This window comes from Gadus chalcogrammus, chromosome 15 (assembly GCF_026213295.1).
Source record: "Gadus chalcogrammus isolate NIFS_2021 chromosome 15, NIFS_Gcha_1.0, whole genome shotgun sequence".
Classification (NCBI taxonomy): Eukaryota; Metazoa; Chordata; class Actinopteri; order Gadiformes; family Gadidae; genus Gadus; species Gadus chalcogrammus.
In genome coordinates this window covers 2,686,149-2,705,576 of record NC_079426.1, presented here as the reverse complement: position 1 = coordinate 2,705,576, position 19,428 = coordinate 2,686,149, and the positions used below count along the sequence as shown (strand labels likewise).

The following is a 19,428-nucleotide window of genomic DNA, read 5'->3' as shown; positions in this document are numbered from 1 at the left end:
ATGCATTATTATTATTATTATTATCATTATTATTATCTCTGATCCAATCTCGACTTCTTCTTCTTCTTATAATTATTGTCATTGTTTTCCCTGCAGGATCGAGCAGACGTACCAGAACGTTCTGTCTTTGTGGCACCACTCCCACGTCAACATGAAGAGCGTGGTGTCTTGGCACTACCTCATGGCCGACATACGCGCCATCCGCAACTGGAACGTGGCTTCGGTACGTTTAAAATCAGGCCCATATGTTCTCAGATGGTTCGCAGTATCCTCAGATGCTCTCTACCGGGAGCTGGAGTTCAAATAGGGGGGGGGTTCCTGAGTTGGGGACGATATATCCTCCATCAAATATAATACAAGGGTATACAGTATTTTATTCCAAAGGGGAGAATGCACACAGCTTTGCAGAACCGTGTGCATCACATCAAAACCCAATACGCCGTCATCGTAGAGTCCATTAAACTAATTGCAGGAAAGGATACAGCGAGAACGTCACTCAAGTGTTGAGTCATTTCTTAACCGATTTAACACACGCACTCACGCACTCACACACACCCACTCAAACTCACACACACACTCAGACACATACACACACTCACTCTCACTCTCTCTCTCTCTCTCTCTCTCTCTCTCTCTCTCTCTCTCTCTCTCTCTCTCTCTCTCTCTCTCCCTCTCTCTCTCTCATTCCTCTCTCCCCCCCCCCCTCTCTCTCTCTCTCTCTCTCTCTCTCTCTCTCCTCTCTCCTCTCTCCTCTCTCTCCTCTCTCCCCCCCCTCTCTCCCCCCCCTCTCTCTCCCCCCCCTCTCTCTCTCCCCCCCTCTCTCTCCCCCCCCCCCCCCCCCAGGTGAAGACCCTGTTGTCGGGGGCCCACCAGCAGGAGGTGCTCAGCAACCTGGACTCCCACTTCGAGGAGTTCCTGGCGGACAGCGAGGAGTCGGAGGTGTTCACGGTGGCGGACCGCGCCCACTCGGAGCGCGAGGTGGAGGCCTGCAAGCAGTACTACGAGGAGCTGCTCCGCTCGGCTGAGAGAGGCAGGGCCCCCTCTCTACCCCCCCCCCCCCCCCACACACACCTCCCCCGTTCATTAGGGAAGAGGGAGGGGGACGCATGCCCCTGAAAGCCGTTTAACCGCAGAGTTAATTCCATTTGGTTCAGATGGGTTTGAGCCCCTCGAGGCGGGGCGGGGCGGACGGTACGTCACGTTGAGCTCGGTGTTGTTCTGGGACAGCAGTGCCACCTAGTGGTGGATTTGGGTTTCAGAAGTTACTGGGTGTCATACGTGTATGGACTGACTATGATGCCCTTTGCTATGTATAATTTATGTATAGCAAATAATAATTTATTTGACTTGACATAAATATAAGTTGCACTATAATATCAAGGTTTTTTCATGTATATTTTTTACATTCAAGTTTAAGATATATATAATGTTATTATGTTACTTTCATTTATTAGTAAATTAATACAAATACATGGTGGGCACACATTCAATGTATTAAATTCAATACGATCCAACTTAGATATGAACTTAATCTATTTAAAAAAAAAATATATAGATAATTTTTATTATGTAATTTAATACTCATTTACTCAACATCCTCCACCTCTCCCCTTGTGCCTCCAGAGGAGCACGAGGAGTCCCAGTACAACCACTACATCTCGGAGGTGCGTAACTTCCGCATGCACCTGGAGGCTCACGAGGAGCACCTGATCCGCAAGATCAGAACGCCCCTGGACCGGGACGACCTGGAGCAGAGCCAGCTGCGCATCAGCGAGCAGGAGGTACGCACCTCCACCGCAAAATACACCAAATACACAAATACACGAATACACCAAATAAATAACGGTAGTAATTTTGTTTTCGTTCCCTTAATGTATTTATGGACGTCATTCTTTATGTCAATCAATCAATCTATTGTAGAGCACTTTTTGCTGATTTACTGCAATACAAAGGGGAAAAACACAATACGAGAACATTAAATACAATGTGTTGCACAATACCAACAATAACACCAAAACCACAATCAATGAAATGCATTTGAGAGGTCAATTTAAACACAACAAAGACGACACACTACTTAACCACAATGTAAGCTTATGAAAAACTTATTTTGGTGGGGGATTTTGTCGAAAAGAAATACTGACCAATGGAGTGACTGCGATCTCCTCCCCTCACAGAAGAAGATGAGTGAGCTGGACCAGCTGAAGGGGGACCTGGAGGTGATGAAGGAGAAGTGCGAGGTGTTCCTCAAGCAGGCGTCCACCTTCCCCTCGCTGCCCACGCTGTCCTCTGAGCTGCTGGTCCTGGTGCAGAACATGGGCCAGGTCTACTCCATGTCCTCCATCTTCATGGACAAGTAAGACGTCCGCAGAGGCCTGACTCCTGACTCGTCCCGGGCTGTTCGTCAGCCTCCCTAGGGGGCGTTCACAATTAAAAACATATTTTAAGGCACGACACATACGAGGGTCACGACTGGGTACCGAGAAAAGCAGAAGGTCGACACCTACATCGGAGAGATCGGATCATTGCTAGCATAATGATACCAATGATGGGGAATACCACAATCGACTTTTTCTACTACATGGACCATCATTTGTAGATGGCTTGCCTACATTCCATGTCTGTCATTTGACCATTGCATCTGAAGAAGAGGGAACACTTTATCGATGGCCAATACACACAGAGAATGCTCATTCTCTAGTAATGGCAATGAGAATGTATGTCCTACTATTTTACTGCACAGTCGCTTTGGTAACCTCTCGACTAAAGGCATGTCGTTCTTCCCCGCCACGCAGACTGAAGACGGTGAGCTTGGTGGTGGAGAACAGCCAGAGAGCCGACGCCCTGGTCAAGGTCTTCGAGTCCAAACTATACGAGGAGGACGCGGTCAACTGTGACCTCAAATCCATCGAGACGGTCATCAGCACACTCAAGGTATGACCACCTTCCAAATTGGTTATTGATTTGTTTGCAGAAGCCGAGTCTGCAATTAAAGTCCCCAAAACATCAACTTAAGTTGCAAACTGATATCGGTTGGCATGACCCATTTTGTAATGGCTCTTGGTTCGTTCCCAGCATTGGCGGTCAGAGATGGACGAGCAGCAGGAGGTTTTCCACGACATGGAGGACGAGCTGAAGAAGGCGCGCAGCATCAGCGAGCGCATGTTCAAGGTCCACAACGAGCGGGACTTTGACCTGGACTGGCACCGTGAGAAGGCCGACCAGCTCAGCGAGAGATGGCACAGCGTTCACTCCCAGATCGACAACAGGTCGGTGGTTTGGGTTCGGAGAACAACACCTCCTGGTTGCTTTAGCTACACTACACAACTTTTGTTTGTATCTGTTGATTGTTGTCTCACTTGTAAATCGCTTTGGATAGAAGTGGCTGCTAAGTGACGAAATGTAATTGTAAAAATGTCAATGAAATTATTTTGTCTTAACAATGTTCCTTATTATTTATTTTGATTTTAGGCTTCGGGAACTGGAAAGTATCAGCAAGTCTCTGAAATACTACAAAGACTCGTTCAGCAGTTTGGACGAGTGGGTCAAGGACATGGAGGCCGCCCAGCTTAAAGCCCAGGAGAACCAACCCGAAGACAGCAAGGCTCTGGCTGAGCTGCTCAACACTCAGAAGGTAGGACCCTGGGTGTTGCTCTGATGGCATGGTTGACAATTCAGCCGGAAGAAGGTAGATGCAGCGTTTCATTTATGTCCCAGCTAGTCGTGGGTCCAAACCCCAATCTCATCGGTCTACCTGTAGGCATTCCACAGCAAGACGCCTAACCTCTACCGGCTTAATAATACTGTGCATCTAAAAACACTGTAGGTTGCATTGCAATAATAATCAACCATAATATGCTGTATATTTCTTCAGGTTCTGGTTGCGGAAATCGAGCAAAAACAGAGCAGGATAACAGAATGCCAGAAGCACTCGGAGCAGTACTCCTCTGCTGTCAAAGTGAGTACGACGACTACACAAATGACCACAAGCACACATGAGAAAGTACCTTGCAATCTCTCATCGTTCAACGTTTTCCTGTGCTTTCTTTTATTTTAGGATTACGAGCTTCAGCTGATGACCTACAGAGCCATGGTGGACTCCCAGCATAAATCTCCTCTGAAGAAACGCAGGATGCAGAACTCCTCCGACGCCATCCAGCAGGAGGTAAGCCATGGAACTTACAGCGCAACTCCTCGTGGCTCGAGCCGTCCAAGCGTAAAACGTTTTGGACGTTTGTGTCTTTTCTCACCCGACAGTTCATGGATCTGCGAACGCGCTACACCGCCCTGGTCACGCTCATGACCCAGTGCGTGAAGTTCGCCAGCGAGACGCTGAGACGGGCCGAGGAGGAGGAGGTGAGGCTGCTTTCTTTGTTACGGTTGAATGAGCCGGTCTGCGGGGATCCTTACCGTATAAGAGCATCCCGTATTGACGTTGATACCGGATCAGTGGCTCATACGATGGCTTTCAGCATGGCCCATTCAGGGGAACTGAGGGTTTTTCTGTATTTTGTCCTGCTGTCTCTTCTTTGAATTCTTCTGTTATTTTCTTATTCTACAGTTTTCATAAGTTCCGTTCACTCACAGTTCATATGGTCATGCTACCATACACATTTCATGACATAGAAGTTTACCTTTGAAAGGGTAGCATGTCTTCTTACAGTTGCAACAGGTTGGCTGACAGCTGTGTAAGTAAAAGTGTAATTGCATGTAATGGGAAACAAGTACATTAGATTCAATAACATACACTTAAAACAAAGCAACATTTTTTTTAAGATCAATAAATAGATTTAAATGTGAAATAAGAACTGATGTGTGATACATCCAATCCATTTTATACCTTGACCTGCAGTAACATTCAAAATTCTATCAGCATGTTCCTGAAAAAGGAAGCTATATTGCTTTCATAAATGGAGAAAACATCACATCCAGAGATGTGATGGACTTGTGCAACGTTTCTACGCATATTTCCAGCTTGCATGAGGAAGCTCTGCTCTTTCTCCTTCCAACTGCACAGCAGAGTCTCCTCAGGATTTTGGAGTTTTCAAGGAATACGCAGAGACATCATCAAAACAATCACTTCTATTGTACAATATTGTATAACGAAATCTCCCGAGGGACTGCTTCATGGCGTCTGGCCTGCTGGTGATGGTTGAATGCCCATGCCCGCACACCCTTCTCCTCAATGTTCTTTTGTCGAATGAACACAAGAATTGCGCATTAACTTATTTTTTGCGTTCTAGAGCATAAAGGCTCTTGAACGAGCAGAAACCACAAAATGGACGGAGAACATTGAGCTTCAAAAGGCTGCTGGTGAGCAGGAGATTAGCCAACTCCAACAACGGGTACAAGAGCTAGAGGCCAGCCTGACAGAGAGACAGACCCGGCTAGGGGACATGGAGGGAGAGGTGCAGAGTCAAAAACGAGAGATAGAGGATCTCAGTCTCGAAAGATCAATGCTAGAGGACAAGACTTTCCAATATGTCGCAGAACTGGAACGAACCGCAAAGAGCAAAGCAGGGATCGAGGAGGAGTTGGCTCAAGCGCGACAGTTGATCCAAAAATCAGAAGCCAAGCGGAAGTCCCTGGAGGAAAGTCTCGTCAGCATGAGGAAGATCATAGACGAGAGCACCTCCCAGAAGCTGGAGGACGATCGCAAAAAGAGCTTTAACGATAGCGTCTTAGAGTCGACAGCAACTGTAATATGCAGCACTGAACAGGTAACCAGTTCAGATGCTGGTTCTGATGACCTACACCGTGAAATAGAAGGGCTCACCAAGCGTAAACAGCAAGCAGAAGCAAAGGTGGAGAAACTGAAGTCTGAACTCGACGCAGAGGTCGGACGGAGAAACACAGCGGAGAAAAACACAAAGCGCTACGAAGGGTTGTTGGAGGAACGAGACACCGAACTAAAGAAACTCCGGGGAGACATGGAGTCGGAGAGGGACAGCATGGAACGGCAATCGGAGGAGCTCCGACAGGAAACAGTAGACATGAAGAAGTCCATCCATCTGTTCCAGGACCAGATCAAGAGCCTTCAGAGGGAGAAGTCCTCACTGGAACAGAAAACTGTTTTCCACACAACCGAGGTAGAAGGCCTTAAAGAGCAGTTGAAGATCAACCGCGGGAAAATATCTAGGCTTAACTCAGTGGAGCAGGAGTATGATGACAAAATGCAGAGTTTGGAAGAGGAGTTATCTGCCAAACAGCTAGTAATAGATCAGCTTAAAGCGAGGTGCAGTGAGTTGACAAGAACGAAATTGTCCTTGGACAATGATCTCAAGGGTCTTCAGATTAACACAGATTCGTTGCAGCAGGACAAAGCACACTATGAACAAAGGATTAAGTCTGCGAAAGCTGATGTAGAGAGTTGGAAAGAGCAGCTTCAAAAAGCTACAGAAGATAATTTTATCACAAAGAAAGCTGAGCAAGTTCTGCAACACAAGTGCAAGAATATGGAAGCCGAGTTAGAGAGGAGTACATATCTAACCTCACAGTTGCAGAAGGAAATTGAGGAGTTCAAAACAGTAAATGTGGAGATGGTAAAGAACATGAAACAGGTAAAAGCTGAACTTGATCAGGTAAAGGTGGACCTTGGAAGCAAGGACCAGCAAGTACAGATTTATAAGACCCAGGTAGAGGGAACCAAATCCCAGGTTAAAATAATTGAGGATGAGCTGCTTAAAAAATCCCAGTCCTCGCATGAGCTTCAGATCAAACTCAGCTGCTACAACGAGGAGGCAAAGACTATCACTCAGCTGCAAGAGCACGTCACCAACTATCAGAACGAAATCAGGAAACTGAAGTCGGACCTCAACTCGTCAACGGCAGAGATAAATACGTCCCAGCAGAAAAGCTGTCAACTAAAGTCAGAAGTGAACGAATTAAACATACTGCTCAAGACAAGGAGTGCAGAACTACAGAGGGAATCGACACAGAGTCAGAACTATCTAGCCAAAGTGAAGTTATTAGAGACTGAGCTTCTCAAATGTCAGCAGACTATTAAAGGGATAACCGGTAGTTCAGAGAAAATGGAGGCGCAGCTTAAGAGGGATATCAACACTCTTCAGGGCGACAAGAGAGCAGCCGACCAAAAGCTGAGCAAGTTCAAATTAGAAATTGAACAACTGAACTTTGACCTTAAAAGAACCAAAGATGAAATGGCCAAAGAGACGTTGGACAAAAGGCAGAAACACTCTAGATTAATCGAGATGGAGACCGAGCTTCAGAATAGTAAGCTGACGGCCAAACAGACATTATCCGGTTATGCTACGTCCTCAGAGGGCTTGAGGAAGGAGATAACAGTACTTCAGAGAGACAGAGCTGAGGCCCAGGAGAAGAGTCGCGCAGTGGGCTCGGAGGTCAGGGAGTTAAAGGAAAAGCTGGACAGAGCTCAGGACGAAGCCAAAGTAAAACACAATGAGGGCTCACTGCTCAAAGTTAGGTGCAAACAGATGGAAGAGCAGCTGGACAACTGTAAGAAGATGTTAGATGAATTGAAAAGCAAACTAGAACTTCAGAAGTCAGGCTTTGAAAGACAGCTGCTCTTAGCGCAGACTGAAATGCAGCAAAAGATTGTTTTGCACACAACAATGATATCAAGCCAAGGATCAACTGAAAAAACCTTCAATCAGAATACAGAAAAGTCGAAGCAAGAAACTCAACTGCAGCTTCTCCAGGTGAAGATTGAAATGGACAAACTACAGCAGGAAAGAGCCATCCTAAGCCGCGATCTCCTCAAGGCTCAGTCTCAGATCGTCCTATTAGAAGACGAAAAAGTAAAACTTAAGTCAAAGATAAGTCAACTGGAAAGCCGCAAATGTGGTTGCTCGAAAGAAATGGAACCCTTTAAGCAGAGGTTGTTGGAGAGCGAGCAAAAGGTGAGGATGAAAGAAGAGGAAGCAAGATCTCTCAAAGGACAGATCGCTTGCTTCGTCAATGAGGTGGCGAGCCTCGAGGAAAAGCTTCGGGAGCTCGAGTTCCTGATAACGATGGAAAACAGACACAAGGACGGGCACACTAAGAGAGAGGTGGATCAACCTGCTGCCAAAGAAAACATGGCTTCCACATTGCTCTCCAAACGGACAGTTATCCAGACGAGGGAAATCACCTCATACCAAGGTGGAAGACATGAACCAGAGGGGGACGAAGAAACGAAAAACAGAGCTTCTTCAGAGGTATAACGGACATAAATTATGCACAATATCACAGTGTTAATGTATAGATCATTAACACATCAATATCCATTTCATCTTTACTGTTACTGGTTCATTTGTGACATGTATAATTTAATTTATTTACATTTTTGTCATATTCACAGATTTCAACAGTGAAGAAAGGAAATATAAAAGAGAGTATAAATACTACTGCCAAAGACGGCAAAACGGACATCACATTCCATGAGCATGTGAAGAACACTTTCAGCAGTGCTAGTCAAATGACCACACCCCAACAGAAAGACCCGCACAGTGCCCCTCAAGTCACACAAGAAACAAAGGGAAAAACGGAGGGTCGGTCGACCATTGCAACCAACATCTACAAGTCTCTGATGGGAGGCCAAGACACCGTCACCGAGTTATCTAGAGTGGCCAACAGAATGTCGGAGCAGTCCGATAAGAAGCCAGCTAAAGAATATCGTACGATACATAAGGAAATCGAGTGTTCAATGTACACAACGGATACAAAAGACAGTGCGGCGCGTCTTGTAACCTGGACCTCGGTCAACCTCCCAGGGCTCCAAGGCAGCATCAGCATTGACCAGCTGATCAAAGCTAAGCTGTTGAGCCAAGACGTCTTGCGTAGGTTAGAAATGGGCCTCACCACAGTGGAAGAAGTTCAAGCGACTATTGCCAAGTTCCTCAGCCAGCCAAAATACATTTCTGGACTCTACCTGGAGTCAAGTAAGAAACATATCTCCTTCTTGGAAGCCGCTGAGAAAGGCATCTTGGCCAAGGCCAACGCCATTGAGTTTTTAGAAGCACAGGCTGCGACGGGTAGTAGCATTAGCTTAGCTGCCGGTAAACCCCAGTCATTCGAGGATGCCATAGAAAACGGGCACATAGACGCACTTCTTAAAGACAAACTAAAACAGGCGCATTTAGCATTTTGCGGCTACCTCCACGGGGACACGACGCTGCCTGTGCTCAAGGCCATCGAAGCCAGACTAGTTGACCGGTGTAAAGGGAACTCCTACCTTGAGGTCCAGATAGCGGCCGGGGGGGTGGTGGTCCCAGAGATGGGGGTCAGAGTACCCGCTGACATCGCTGTTGACCGAGGACTGTTGACCAAAGCCACCCTGCAGAGTTTGTACGAACCCGTCACCAATCCCAAAAAGTTCTACAACCCAGACACCAGGCAGAAGGCGTACTACGGGGAACTGCTGAACACGTGTGTTTACGACGTTGACGACGGCGTCTATCTCCTTCCGTTCGGGGACGCGAGTCCGACCGGCGCAGCCTCCCCTGGAGCCCGTAGAGTGCCCGTCATCAGCAGCCACCGGGGCACAGAGATGTCCGCGTACGAGGCCTACAAGGGGAAACACATCAGCCAGATGACCTACCTGTTCCTGTCGCGACGAGAGGGCGAATGGGTGGAAGAATCGAGTGTCGACAACAACGGCGGCACGCGACACATCCTCACGGACGGCAAAAGCGGTAGACAGATTTGTATCGAGACCGCCGTAAGTCAGAGGTACCTGGAGGCGACGGAACTGGCCAGCTACCGCAGTGGGAGTCTGAGCATCTACGAGCTGGTGGACCTCATCTACTCCAGGATGGGAGTGGTGGAGGACGTGAACAGCCCCATCGCGGGCCTGTGGGACGCCACGCAGAAGAAGCGCTTCTCGGTCTTCCAGGCCGTGCAGCAGAACCTCGTGGACCGCGTCACGGCGCTGAGGCTGCTGGAGGCACAGGTCTGCACCGGGGGCATCCTGGACCCCGCGTCCGGCGAGAAGGCCACGCTGAAGGAGGCGCTGGGCCGAGGTCTCCTGGACCAGTCGTTCGCCCTGCAGCTCCCGCTGTACGAGCAGGCCTACCAAGGCGTCGTCCAGCCCAAGACGGGGAAGAGGATCTCTGTGGCTCAGGCCGTCCAGGAGGGCGTCTTCTCTAAAGACATAGGCCTGCGCTGCCTGGAGTTCCAGCTACTGACCGGGGGGCTGATCGACCCTGAGACCCGGAGCAGGATCTCCCTCGAGGAGGTCACTCGGAGCGGCTTCCTGGACAAACGCACGCTGGACTCACTGAAAGATACAAAGTCCTACAGTAAATCCATCATCTGCCCGAAGACCAGAAGAGGCATCTCCTTCATGGAGGCTCTGGAGAGGAGTTTCCACGACTACCACACGGGGCTTAGGTTACTGGAGGCTGTGAGGCCCAATTGGAATTATCGCTACATGTAAATAGGCTGTTCTCTTTAGGAATAGTGTTGTGTAGAGAGTCTGTTCACGTCGTTATCTGGTTGTTCTAAGGGGTCTATAAAAACACCTTGCCGGAGGTTTTATACATTTGATGTTGTGACATGACCATGCAAAATGTTCTGACATGTTGAAATGCAGTGATGCATACTGAGACCAAGCAAACATGTGGAATCATATGGGTTAATCATTTTTCTAAATAAATACTGGGAAGAAAAACACAAATAAAAATCCTTTATGATTAATATTATTAGCATTTTTGTTTGTATTTAATGCAAATATATGATTTTATTTGAAAAGTATTCAGAACAGAAAGGCATGAGATTAAAGCTATCCAGTTATCGGTATCTGTTTCCGAAAACTGAGTCAGGAATAGATTGTTGAATAAGGTTTTCCTAACATCCCCATTTCCTTCACTGTGTTGGGTACTAATGAAAAGGTTGATAACACCAACCTTTAAAGAAAACCTTTTAATCTGTTAATATCCTAGAGATCGGCTGATGAGGAGAAGAAGGAACATGGGGATAAAGTTAGCAATCTGTTGCACTGGATGTCCGATGTGAAAAAGGGCCTGAGCAATGGAGGCAAAGATATGACCGATGGTAACGCAAACACAGAAGCCTCTAATAAGCCCAAGGTAAACAGTTTGTGGGATCCCCTTATGTCACTCATGAGTTGTTCTGTATCATGCCATTTCATACATTTATACAAACATACACAAATATATTAATAAATAATAGGTACATTCATTTAGTATACATAATAGCTTCTGAAGTAAAACACATTCATTCTGAGCTTCAGGTACAATAATAGTTAGATTTTCTTGATTCTCATGGATTTAACTTATTATTTATTGACTTGCATCTTATAAATGCCCAGCCTGAATAGGCTAATAAGATGCTTGCATCGAGATCATGTAAATGACATCAACATTTCATAACTTCCTTATTGAGCTGAATTAAACGTACAATGTTGTTCAGGTATTGTTCATGAATGACATGATAGTAAAACATAAATCCATGTTGCTATTCCATGTCACTAAAAATAAGGCCATAGCATAAACAACACTTTAGATTTCTATATTCCCCATGATGGATATTTTAAACAAATGTTAGAACAAAATACATACAAAGTTGTGTTCACCAACTTACCCTAAACTCAGTATTTAGCCAATACCAAGTTATATCTGTTAATGTATAGCCATCCATCTTATCATCAGCGTGTTAGTGTGTGTGTGTGTGTGTGTGTGTGTGTGTGTGCTGGTAGCGCTATAAAGTTAACACATGATCACCATTATTGTAGGTTTCCATCGAGGAGATGGTCACCAAAAAGGAACAAATCGCAGAAGCCCTGAGGGCAACTCAAATGATGTTGAATAAACATAGTGACAAGTAAGCTACACCCGTTGCACCTTTTGACACGGAGCATTGTACTCATCAAAGGGGTGGATGTATTTATTGGCATCTGGTGGAACAGACTTGGCTGAAATGGAATATATTATTGATAAATATGTTTAAATTCGTATATGATCCCAGGTTGATAAGAACCTCCATAACTGAATAGAAATGATTGAACTCATAGAACCTCATCCCTTGACACTTGGCTACACAATGCTGTCATGGATGATGAAATCCTTTTGGAAGTACCTACAGGCACCTTACACAATACAGGCCAGTACAGGCCAGGCCACCGTTGCTTCATCCACGTTGTAGGAAATTGAGAGGTGAAGAGTTTTGTTTTGAGTGGGTTGCAATCTGTAACCCCAACGCTAGATGCCAATAGATCATGCACCCTGCACATTTAAGTTATCTGCTTGAATCACGCCTCCTCTTAATCCAACCACGTTCTCTTCAACTCCCACAGAATGTCGGAGGAGGAGAGGCAGAAAGCCCAGGAACAGCTGATGGCTCTCAGCCAGGCCTACTGCGACCTATCCCAGCAGTGTGCAGATCAGATGCCCTCCACAGACCAGGTTGGCTAGTAGGCTGGTGCCCTTAATCCCCACCCCCTCACCGACAGGCCCGTTAGTGTGTTTGTCTCACAGCTGGCACCCACTGTCAAGTCGCATGACTAACCTTTGCCTCTATGACCTTATTCCTAGCAGGCTGTGAAAAGGTTCTCTTGTTTTGTCACTGCGGGTTTGTTGTTATTGTGTGTACTGGATCGCTGCAGAATATTGACTACCACAGGATGTGGTCTGATAAGGGTCGTGGAGTATGCTGTAAACATGCTTAGCTAGTTCCCACATCACGCTGACGTTTCAAACCCCAATCGCCACAGAATCCATGCGCTTCAAATGTCCAGCCCCAAAGGAACCAATAATACCACCTCATGTCTGTTCTGAGAGATGCCTTGTATTAAGACCTTCACAGATGCATGACAGCTTCAATGTGTTGTTGTGTCGTGCTTAACGTTGTCCCGCTGTCAAAGCCTGCTCTTTCGCCTATGATCTCTTAACATGCACATGTGTGTCGAATGGTGAGTAAAACCTTTTTGCCTTGCCTCTTGAGAACCAATGCATCATGCAATTTGAATTTCTACATACATTTCTAAATGTGTTTGATGTTATAATAATTCTCTCTGGCATTTTTTCCTTTTACAGGATTTTGAAGTTGAAACCTGGGACGAGTTCACTGCTCAGAATGGTCGAAATGATCAGGGGGAAATCGATTTCCTGCTGGCCTGTCCTCTAAACTCTGGTCTCTATGGTTCTGATCTAGAGGTGTGTCCGGAGATAAACCGTGCCCTGAAACAGGACGCTAGGTATAACACACCCCCCCACCAAAGCCCTGATCTGAACAACGAAGGCAAGTCTACCCAGAGTCCTCCACCTCCCTCCACTGTACCCCTGACAGCACAATCCACACTCAGGGAGGGCGGAGGGAAGGGATCAGAGCAGCTGCTCATTAACAGCATAGGCTTCCAGCACGTAGGAGACGAGTTGAACATGTGCTGTACTGGTGGTGACGCGGTGACCGTAGAGAGGACTTATCGGTCAAGCTTGTTCCCCGCTACTGTCGATGCAAACGTTCTAGAGAACCCACGACTGCAAAGGCCTGAGGAGAGTAGTGCAGGGTATGGGGAAAGGGGGAACGAGGGTTCACATTCATCATTCACACCGGAGCATATTAAGATGCTGTTTGCGGACGGAAATACCTCGCCAAAATTACTTATAGGACAGGGTGTGGGGCAGAGTCAGCAGACAGACGTTGGGCTCCTAGATGAGGAGGGAATGACAGCGGATGAAGCTGTCCAGTGTGATTTGATGAGACATAGTACTACACTCATTGTGCTGGATAAACAGAAGGGTTTTACAGGACTTTTAATTCCTAGCTCAGATGAAATCACCATCGTGTCCTCCTGGTCCGAGCACCGACAACTTGACAGTGACTACAGCAGCACGCTGCTCAGAGATCGGCCAAAGATAGCAGCTTTTTACATACCAGAAAACGATGAAGTGGTAGACATTGATTCCGCCACTAAATGGGGTTTCATTGACCATCACACAGCAGAGTTGTTGAAATCTATAGAGTTTCCAGCAGCATTGCCGGATATTGAACAGCTCAATGCAAAATTTTCCTCCTGGCTCATGCTAAGAGAACTCACACTCGATGGATGCAATCGTGCCTCAGGCAATCTAGAATCAAGCAGCGGACATCCAGGGACTCCATCTCCTTCAGAGATGAGGCAGTTGCTCACCTCATATCTCATGATGAACAGTTACCTGGACACAAAGTCAGAGCAAAGGCTGGTGGTTCTCGATAGACGCTTGACAAACATGGTTCAGCATTTAGTTGAAGACTTGGCCTTAAGTGAATCACAGGAACCCATGTGTTCATCTGATGATTCTGATGTTTATGACATTTCAGGGCGGGGAGGTTACGAGGTGGACAGAGAGAACTATACAGAGCCAGGGGCGTCGTTGCACATTGATGAGGAGGACACAAATGATCTGGCGAGAAACATGCTTGCATTTGAGTCACATGCTACAGTCACCTTGGGAAGCGTTGGTATCTTTGACCAAGCACAATTCAGTCATGCTGAGGGAGCTGAATATAATGCATATGAGAACACTTTTTGTGTTTCGATAGAATCCGGTTCATTTGATAAGGACAACGATTACACACATTCTAGTGCATTTGATATGAGGTTAGACGAAACCCAATTAACACACATGGAGGTCACCGAATATAATGCTGACGACAACACAGTGTGTGTTTCGACAGAATACATTTCATATGATGAGGACAGAGATTACACGCATTCTACAGAATTTGATATGAGTTTAGATGAAACACAGTTAACACATGTGGAGGTCGCTGAATATAGTGCGGACGACAACACAGTGTGTATTTCTACACAATACATTTCATTCGAAAAGAGCATCGATAATACACATTCCACTGAATTTGAAGGTGTAAATACGCAATATTATTTGGGCACTGAACAAGAAAGAAATAACTATGAAGGGTTTGATATTCCAATGCTTTCTGAGACTTCCAACTTCCCCACTTCATGTTCAGGGAACGTCCTGACTTCTCATTCACTGTCAATCGAAAATAACTCAGAAAGTTATTCAGCTGCTCTAAATTCATCTGATGAAACACAGTCTGACCTCAATCCTAACTCACTGTGTATCAGGTCAGGACATACAACTGATATGAGCACAGAACCCTCATGCTTCCAACAAGTGCCAGAATACACACTGACAGTGACACACAAGAATACCTATGCTCTTGAAAAAGCCCAAATAGAGCAAGGGGACCTATTATCACATACCACATCTGTGGATAATCATAGCCCAGAGAGACCTGTGTTTAATGAGCTAGCGTCTGGCTCACTTGTTCTGCAGCTGTCTGGAGAGGAGCAGAGAGCAGACGAGAAAGGCCCATTGTCAGTCCTCAAACAATCAGTGCCAAGTGGCTCAGAGTCCTCTTATGATGCCTTGCATATTAATGACCCACCGAGCCTTCTGGGTAGTGGGTGTGATATAAACTCCAATTGCCTGGTCACCATGGGCGGCAATTTGACTTTCAAGGATGTCAGTGTGCGAGTAACTGCGGTCGTGCCTCCCTCGGTCCCGACGCCCAGAGCTATCATTAACCCTGAGGAAAGTGTTAGTGATTTCACATGCATTCAGCGAATCCCAGGGCTCATCAGTGGGCGTGATGAGGAGAGCTCCTTGCAGCACTTCACTGAGAGCAAGGTGGCTGTGATGATGCTTGATGTCCCTGATGAGCAGATTGATGGGATGGGTTTAGAGGGTAGAAGTGAACGTGCAGAATGGAGGTCAGTAGGGAAGGCAGGAGAAATAAGCCTTCCTCCACATCCTGTACTCGCCTCATTCATTAGTCACGGGCCTGCTGGCACTCAGATGAGCTCATCCGTCTCCTGGAATCAGGTTACAGAAGCCAGTTCGTTTCCTCACACTGACGGAGCGCTTTCACCCAGGGCAGATTTAGGCAGGCAGGAAATGATCCATAGCCAGCTCACGCATACGATCAATCAATATGAAACCGCGAGCCAAAATCATGCTCAACCAACCCTGTCCCCGGTGCCTGATCAGACCCACAGAGCCTTTGACTGCAGCATTGAGTCACCGCTGGCACATGAATATACGACTCTGGCCAACCTGTGTTGTGAAGGTGACGGCTCACCTGTCGATAGAGACTTTCTGACAGACAAGGGCTGTTACGGCCTTCCTGGCACTCCTACCGTCAGCCCTGTTCAGAGTGACTCGGGCATGTCCTCATCGCACAGCGATGTGTTGTCCGAGGAGAGTAAAACGGAAAATGTGTCTGTGAGCCTCGCTCAGTCATCTTTGATTAGTGAGCACAGTCAGGCTAGGGATGACTCATTGCCCAGGGATGTGTTTGGAAGTGCAGTTAGCTCATGCACTGCGTCCAGGGGAGATGATGAGAGGGAGATCACAGGAGCCAGCCATGAAATTACATATCCTGAACAGCCGTTCGGTTCAGAAGGGAATTGTCCCGTTGAAATGAAGCCCGCGTCTGCTGTATTGCAGGCTGGCATAGGTGATACAGGATGCATTCAAGCAGGTGCCGATTCTAACAACAGGTTGGAGTCGGATTTCATTGCTGCAGACGTAGTCGAATTTGGCAGGGATATTGGCAGTACAATTTCCTTAGAGGAACAGCACGGCCAAAGTTTGACCATGACTAATGATGGCATGCCGGTTTGTTTGTCTACTGATCCAGATACCATAGAAACACGTATGATTGGACTCAGCGACACGACAATGAAAATAGACTGCTGTTCAAACAAAACCATAAGTGCAGACATCCATTCTGACCGTCTCCCTAATGATAAGCAAACAGGTTCACAAACGGTCATTTCAGCAGATGGAAATAGATGCAGCGATTATACTTTTGCACAGAGTCCCACTTCATTTTCTGGTGGTTTATCAGACTCGCCTATCGTTATAGGTGATACAGGATGCATTCAAGCAGGTGCCGATTCTAACAACAGGTTGGAGTCGGATTTCATTGCTGCAGATGTAGTCGAATTTGGCAGGGATATTGGCAGTACAATTTCCTTAGAGGAACAGCACGGCCAAAGTTTGACCATGACTAATGATGGCATGCCGGTCTGTTTGTCTACTGATCCAGCTACCATAGAAACACGTATGATTGGACTCAGCGACACGACAATGAAAATAGACTGCTGTTCAAACAAAACCATAAGTGCAGACATCCACTCTGACCGTCTCCCTAATGATAAGCAAACAGGTTCACAAACGGTCATTTCAGCAGATGGAAATAGATGCGGCGATTATACTTTTGCACAGAGTCCCGCTTCATTTTCTGGTGGTTTATCAGACTCGCCTGCCTTCTCAGACAAAGCTTATCTTTCTGATGTCGTGAGGCGTATTCATGACAAGCAAGAGGCCTTGGGTGTAGAGGAGGTCCACTTAGATCCCTTACCTGACAGCACACAGCCTGTTGAAGGTGGTACAGATGATGTAACTGCTGAAGCCTTGCTAAAGACTAACACACAGATTGATGGGCAGTGTACACAGCAGGCTAACGTAGACAACGTGGCTGTTGAAGGGGTCAACATAGATGCCTCACAAAAGCCTGACACACAACATGGAGGAGCAGAGGTAGAAGGGGTTAAAGTTGATGTCTTGCAACAGACTTACACACAACAGGATGAGAGGGGGGCTGAGCAAGTTAGGGTCAATGCCTCAGAAGAACCCACCATAGAGCATGAAGGCAGGGGTGTAAACAGGTTAAACATTGACAGCGGTGTAGACGGGGAGAATGCAGATACCTTACAAGAACCTAACACAAACCATGAGGAAAGGCGTGCAGAGCAGATGCATGACGACAAAGGGGCTATGATGAATGGAGGTGCTTTACAGAAAGTCAACACGCAACATGATGAAGGGGATACAGAGAGGTTTAACGTTGAGGAGGGGGTTATGGAAGAGGGAGGCCGAGATGCACAGTGTATTGAGGATGTCAATGTAGATCTGTTAGAGAAACCCGACACAGAACGTGAAGCAGCAGGTGTGAAAGGGTTTAATGTTGAAATCTTGCAGGAGACTTACACACCACATGTTGAAGGGGGTGCAGAAGGGGTTTCTGAAGGTGCCTTGCAAGAACCTAAAAGTCAATCTGGTCAAGGGGACACAGAACAGGTCAACATATCTGAGGGGGCTATTGACGGGGTTAACATAGATGTCTTACCGAAACCTGACCGACAACACCAAGAAGGGGGCAAGGAGAAGGCCGACGTGTCTATAGACGTGACGGGCCTAGATGGAAAGTGTATTGAAGAGGTCACCATTGTTACCTTACTAAAGCCAAGCCGACAAAAAGGGGAAGTGGGGATAGATGGGGTTAATCTAGATGACGCGCAAGAGACTCACACAGGACATGATGATGGACTTACTGAGCAGTTTAAGGTAGATGCCGTACAAAAGCCCAACGCATACTATGAAGAAGGGGATGTAAAAGGTGTTAACAGTGATGGAGAGGGCATTGAAGGGCAAGAGTTGAATGTGGAAGTCTTAGGAAAGAACACAACACAACATGAAGAAAGGGGTCTTAATGCAGAGTCTATTGAAGAGGTCCACTTAGATACCTTAGAAGGTGGAGTCAAAGTTGATAGGCAAGAGAGTAAAACACTCCAAGATGAAGAGGGTACAGTAGGGATTAACATAGATGCCTTACAAAAATCCAGGACACAACTTGTTGAAGGGGGTGTAAAAGAGGGTAACAGTTATGAAGGGGGAATCGAAACAGTTAACATGGATGAAAGGGCTGTTGAAGAGCTTATTGTAGAGGCTTCGCTGAGGCCAAACACACCAATTGAAGAACGGGGTTCAGAGATGGCGGACACACAACGTGTAAATGGGGGTACAGAGGAGTCAGTGGTAGATGACTTGCGAGACGCCACAACAGAAGAGGACAGAGGTAGTGTCACTGAGGACCAGGACACTATGACACGGTGGTCAGACATGGCGTTAACTACTGAAGACGAACCCCTTGACAGCCTTCAAAGCAGTGGCCTAGAGCATCTTGTAAAATGGCGCGATCAACTCGACCTCAGTGCAACCACACAGGACTTGGGAGACCTAGACAGTGAGACTGAAGAGGAACTCGGTGAGGCCTCTGACATGACCCAGCCACTTGATGTGGGAAGCCTCCAGTCCAAACTGCTCCAGGTTCTGCAGAACGTGCCGGAAAGCCAAGATCAGTCCGTGCTCAAGGGAGTTATAGAGAGCCTGGTTATGGGCTCTGACTCCGAGGAAGAGAGATGGCACACCCTGGATAGCATCAAGGAGGAGAGCTCAGAGGAGGAGGAGGAGGATGGGGAGAGGATGGATACCAGTGAAGACCCAAGTCTCCGTCTCAGTACTGAGCTCTGCCATCCACTGCCTGCCCAGACCTCCTCTGAAGTCCCCTCCGATGGGGAAGACAAGCAGAACAATTTGGTGATCCATTTTTTTTTTTTTTTTTTCTGTACACTACAATTAAGTATTCAAACAT

The 19,428-nt window shown here is 46.8% G+C and overlaps 1 protein-coding gene across 11 annotated transcripts in view; it reads left to right on the top strand.

Annotated features, from left to right (window-relative positions):
- Window positions 1–19,428, top strand: part of dst (dystonin) — a 122,788-nt gene that overhangs the window by 41,273 nt on the left and 62,087 nt on the right. For 10 of the 11 annotated variants that reach the window (XM_056609451.1, XM_056609442.1, XM_056609441.1 and 7 more), the window contains 14 exons: window positions 97–223; window positions 844–1,030; window positions 1,624–1,781; window positions 2,178–2,356; window positions 2,796–2,934; window positions 3,076–3,269; window positions 3,472–3,634; window positions 3,875–3,958; window positions 4,058–4,165; window positions 4,258–4,356; window positions 10,902–11,048; window positions 11,714–11,802; window positions 12,275–12,383; window positions 13,014–19,373. In XM_056609451.1, coding sequence (XP_056465426.1) covers window positions 97–223; window positions 844–1,030; window positions 1,624–1,781; window positions 2,178–2,356; window positions 2,796–2,934; window positions 3,076–3,269; window positions 3,472–3,634; window positions 3,875–3,958; window positions 4,058–4,165; window positions 4,258–4,356; window positions 10,902–11,048; window positions 11,714–11,802; window positions 12,275–12,383; window positions 13,014–19,373 — 8,143 coding nt within the window. The remainder of the gene's footprint in view (window positions 1–96; window positions 224–843; window positions 1,031–1,623; window positions 1,782–2,177; window positions 2,357–2,795; window positions 2,935–3,075; window positions 3,270–3,471; window positions 3,635–3,874; window positions 3,959–4,057; window positions 4,166–4,257; window positions 4,357–10,901; window positions 11,049–11,713; window positions 11,803–12,274; window positions 12,384–13,013; window positions 19,374–19,428) is intronic. The other variant, XM_056609450.1, reaches the window with a different exon arrangement.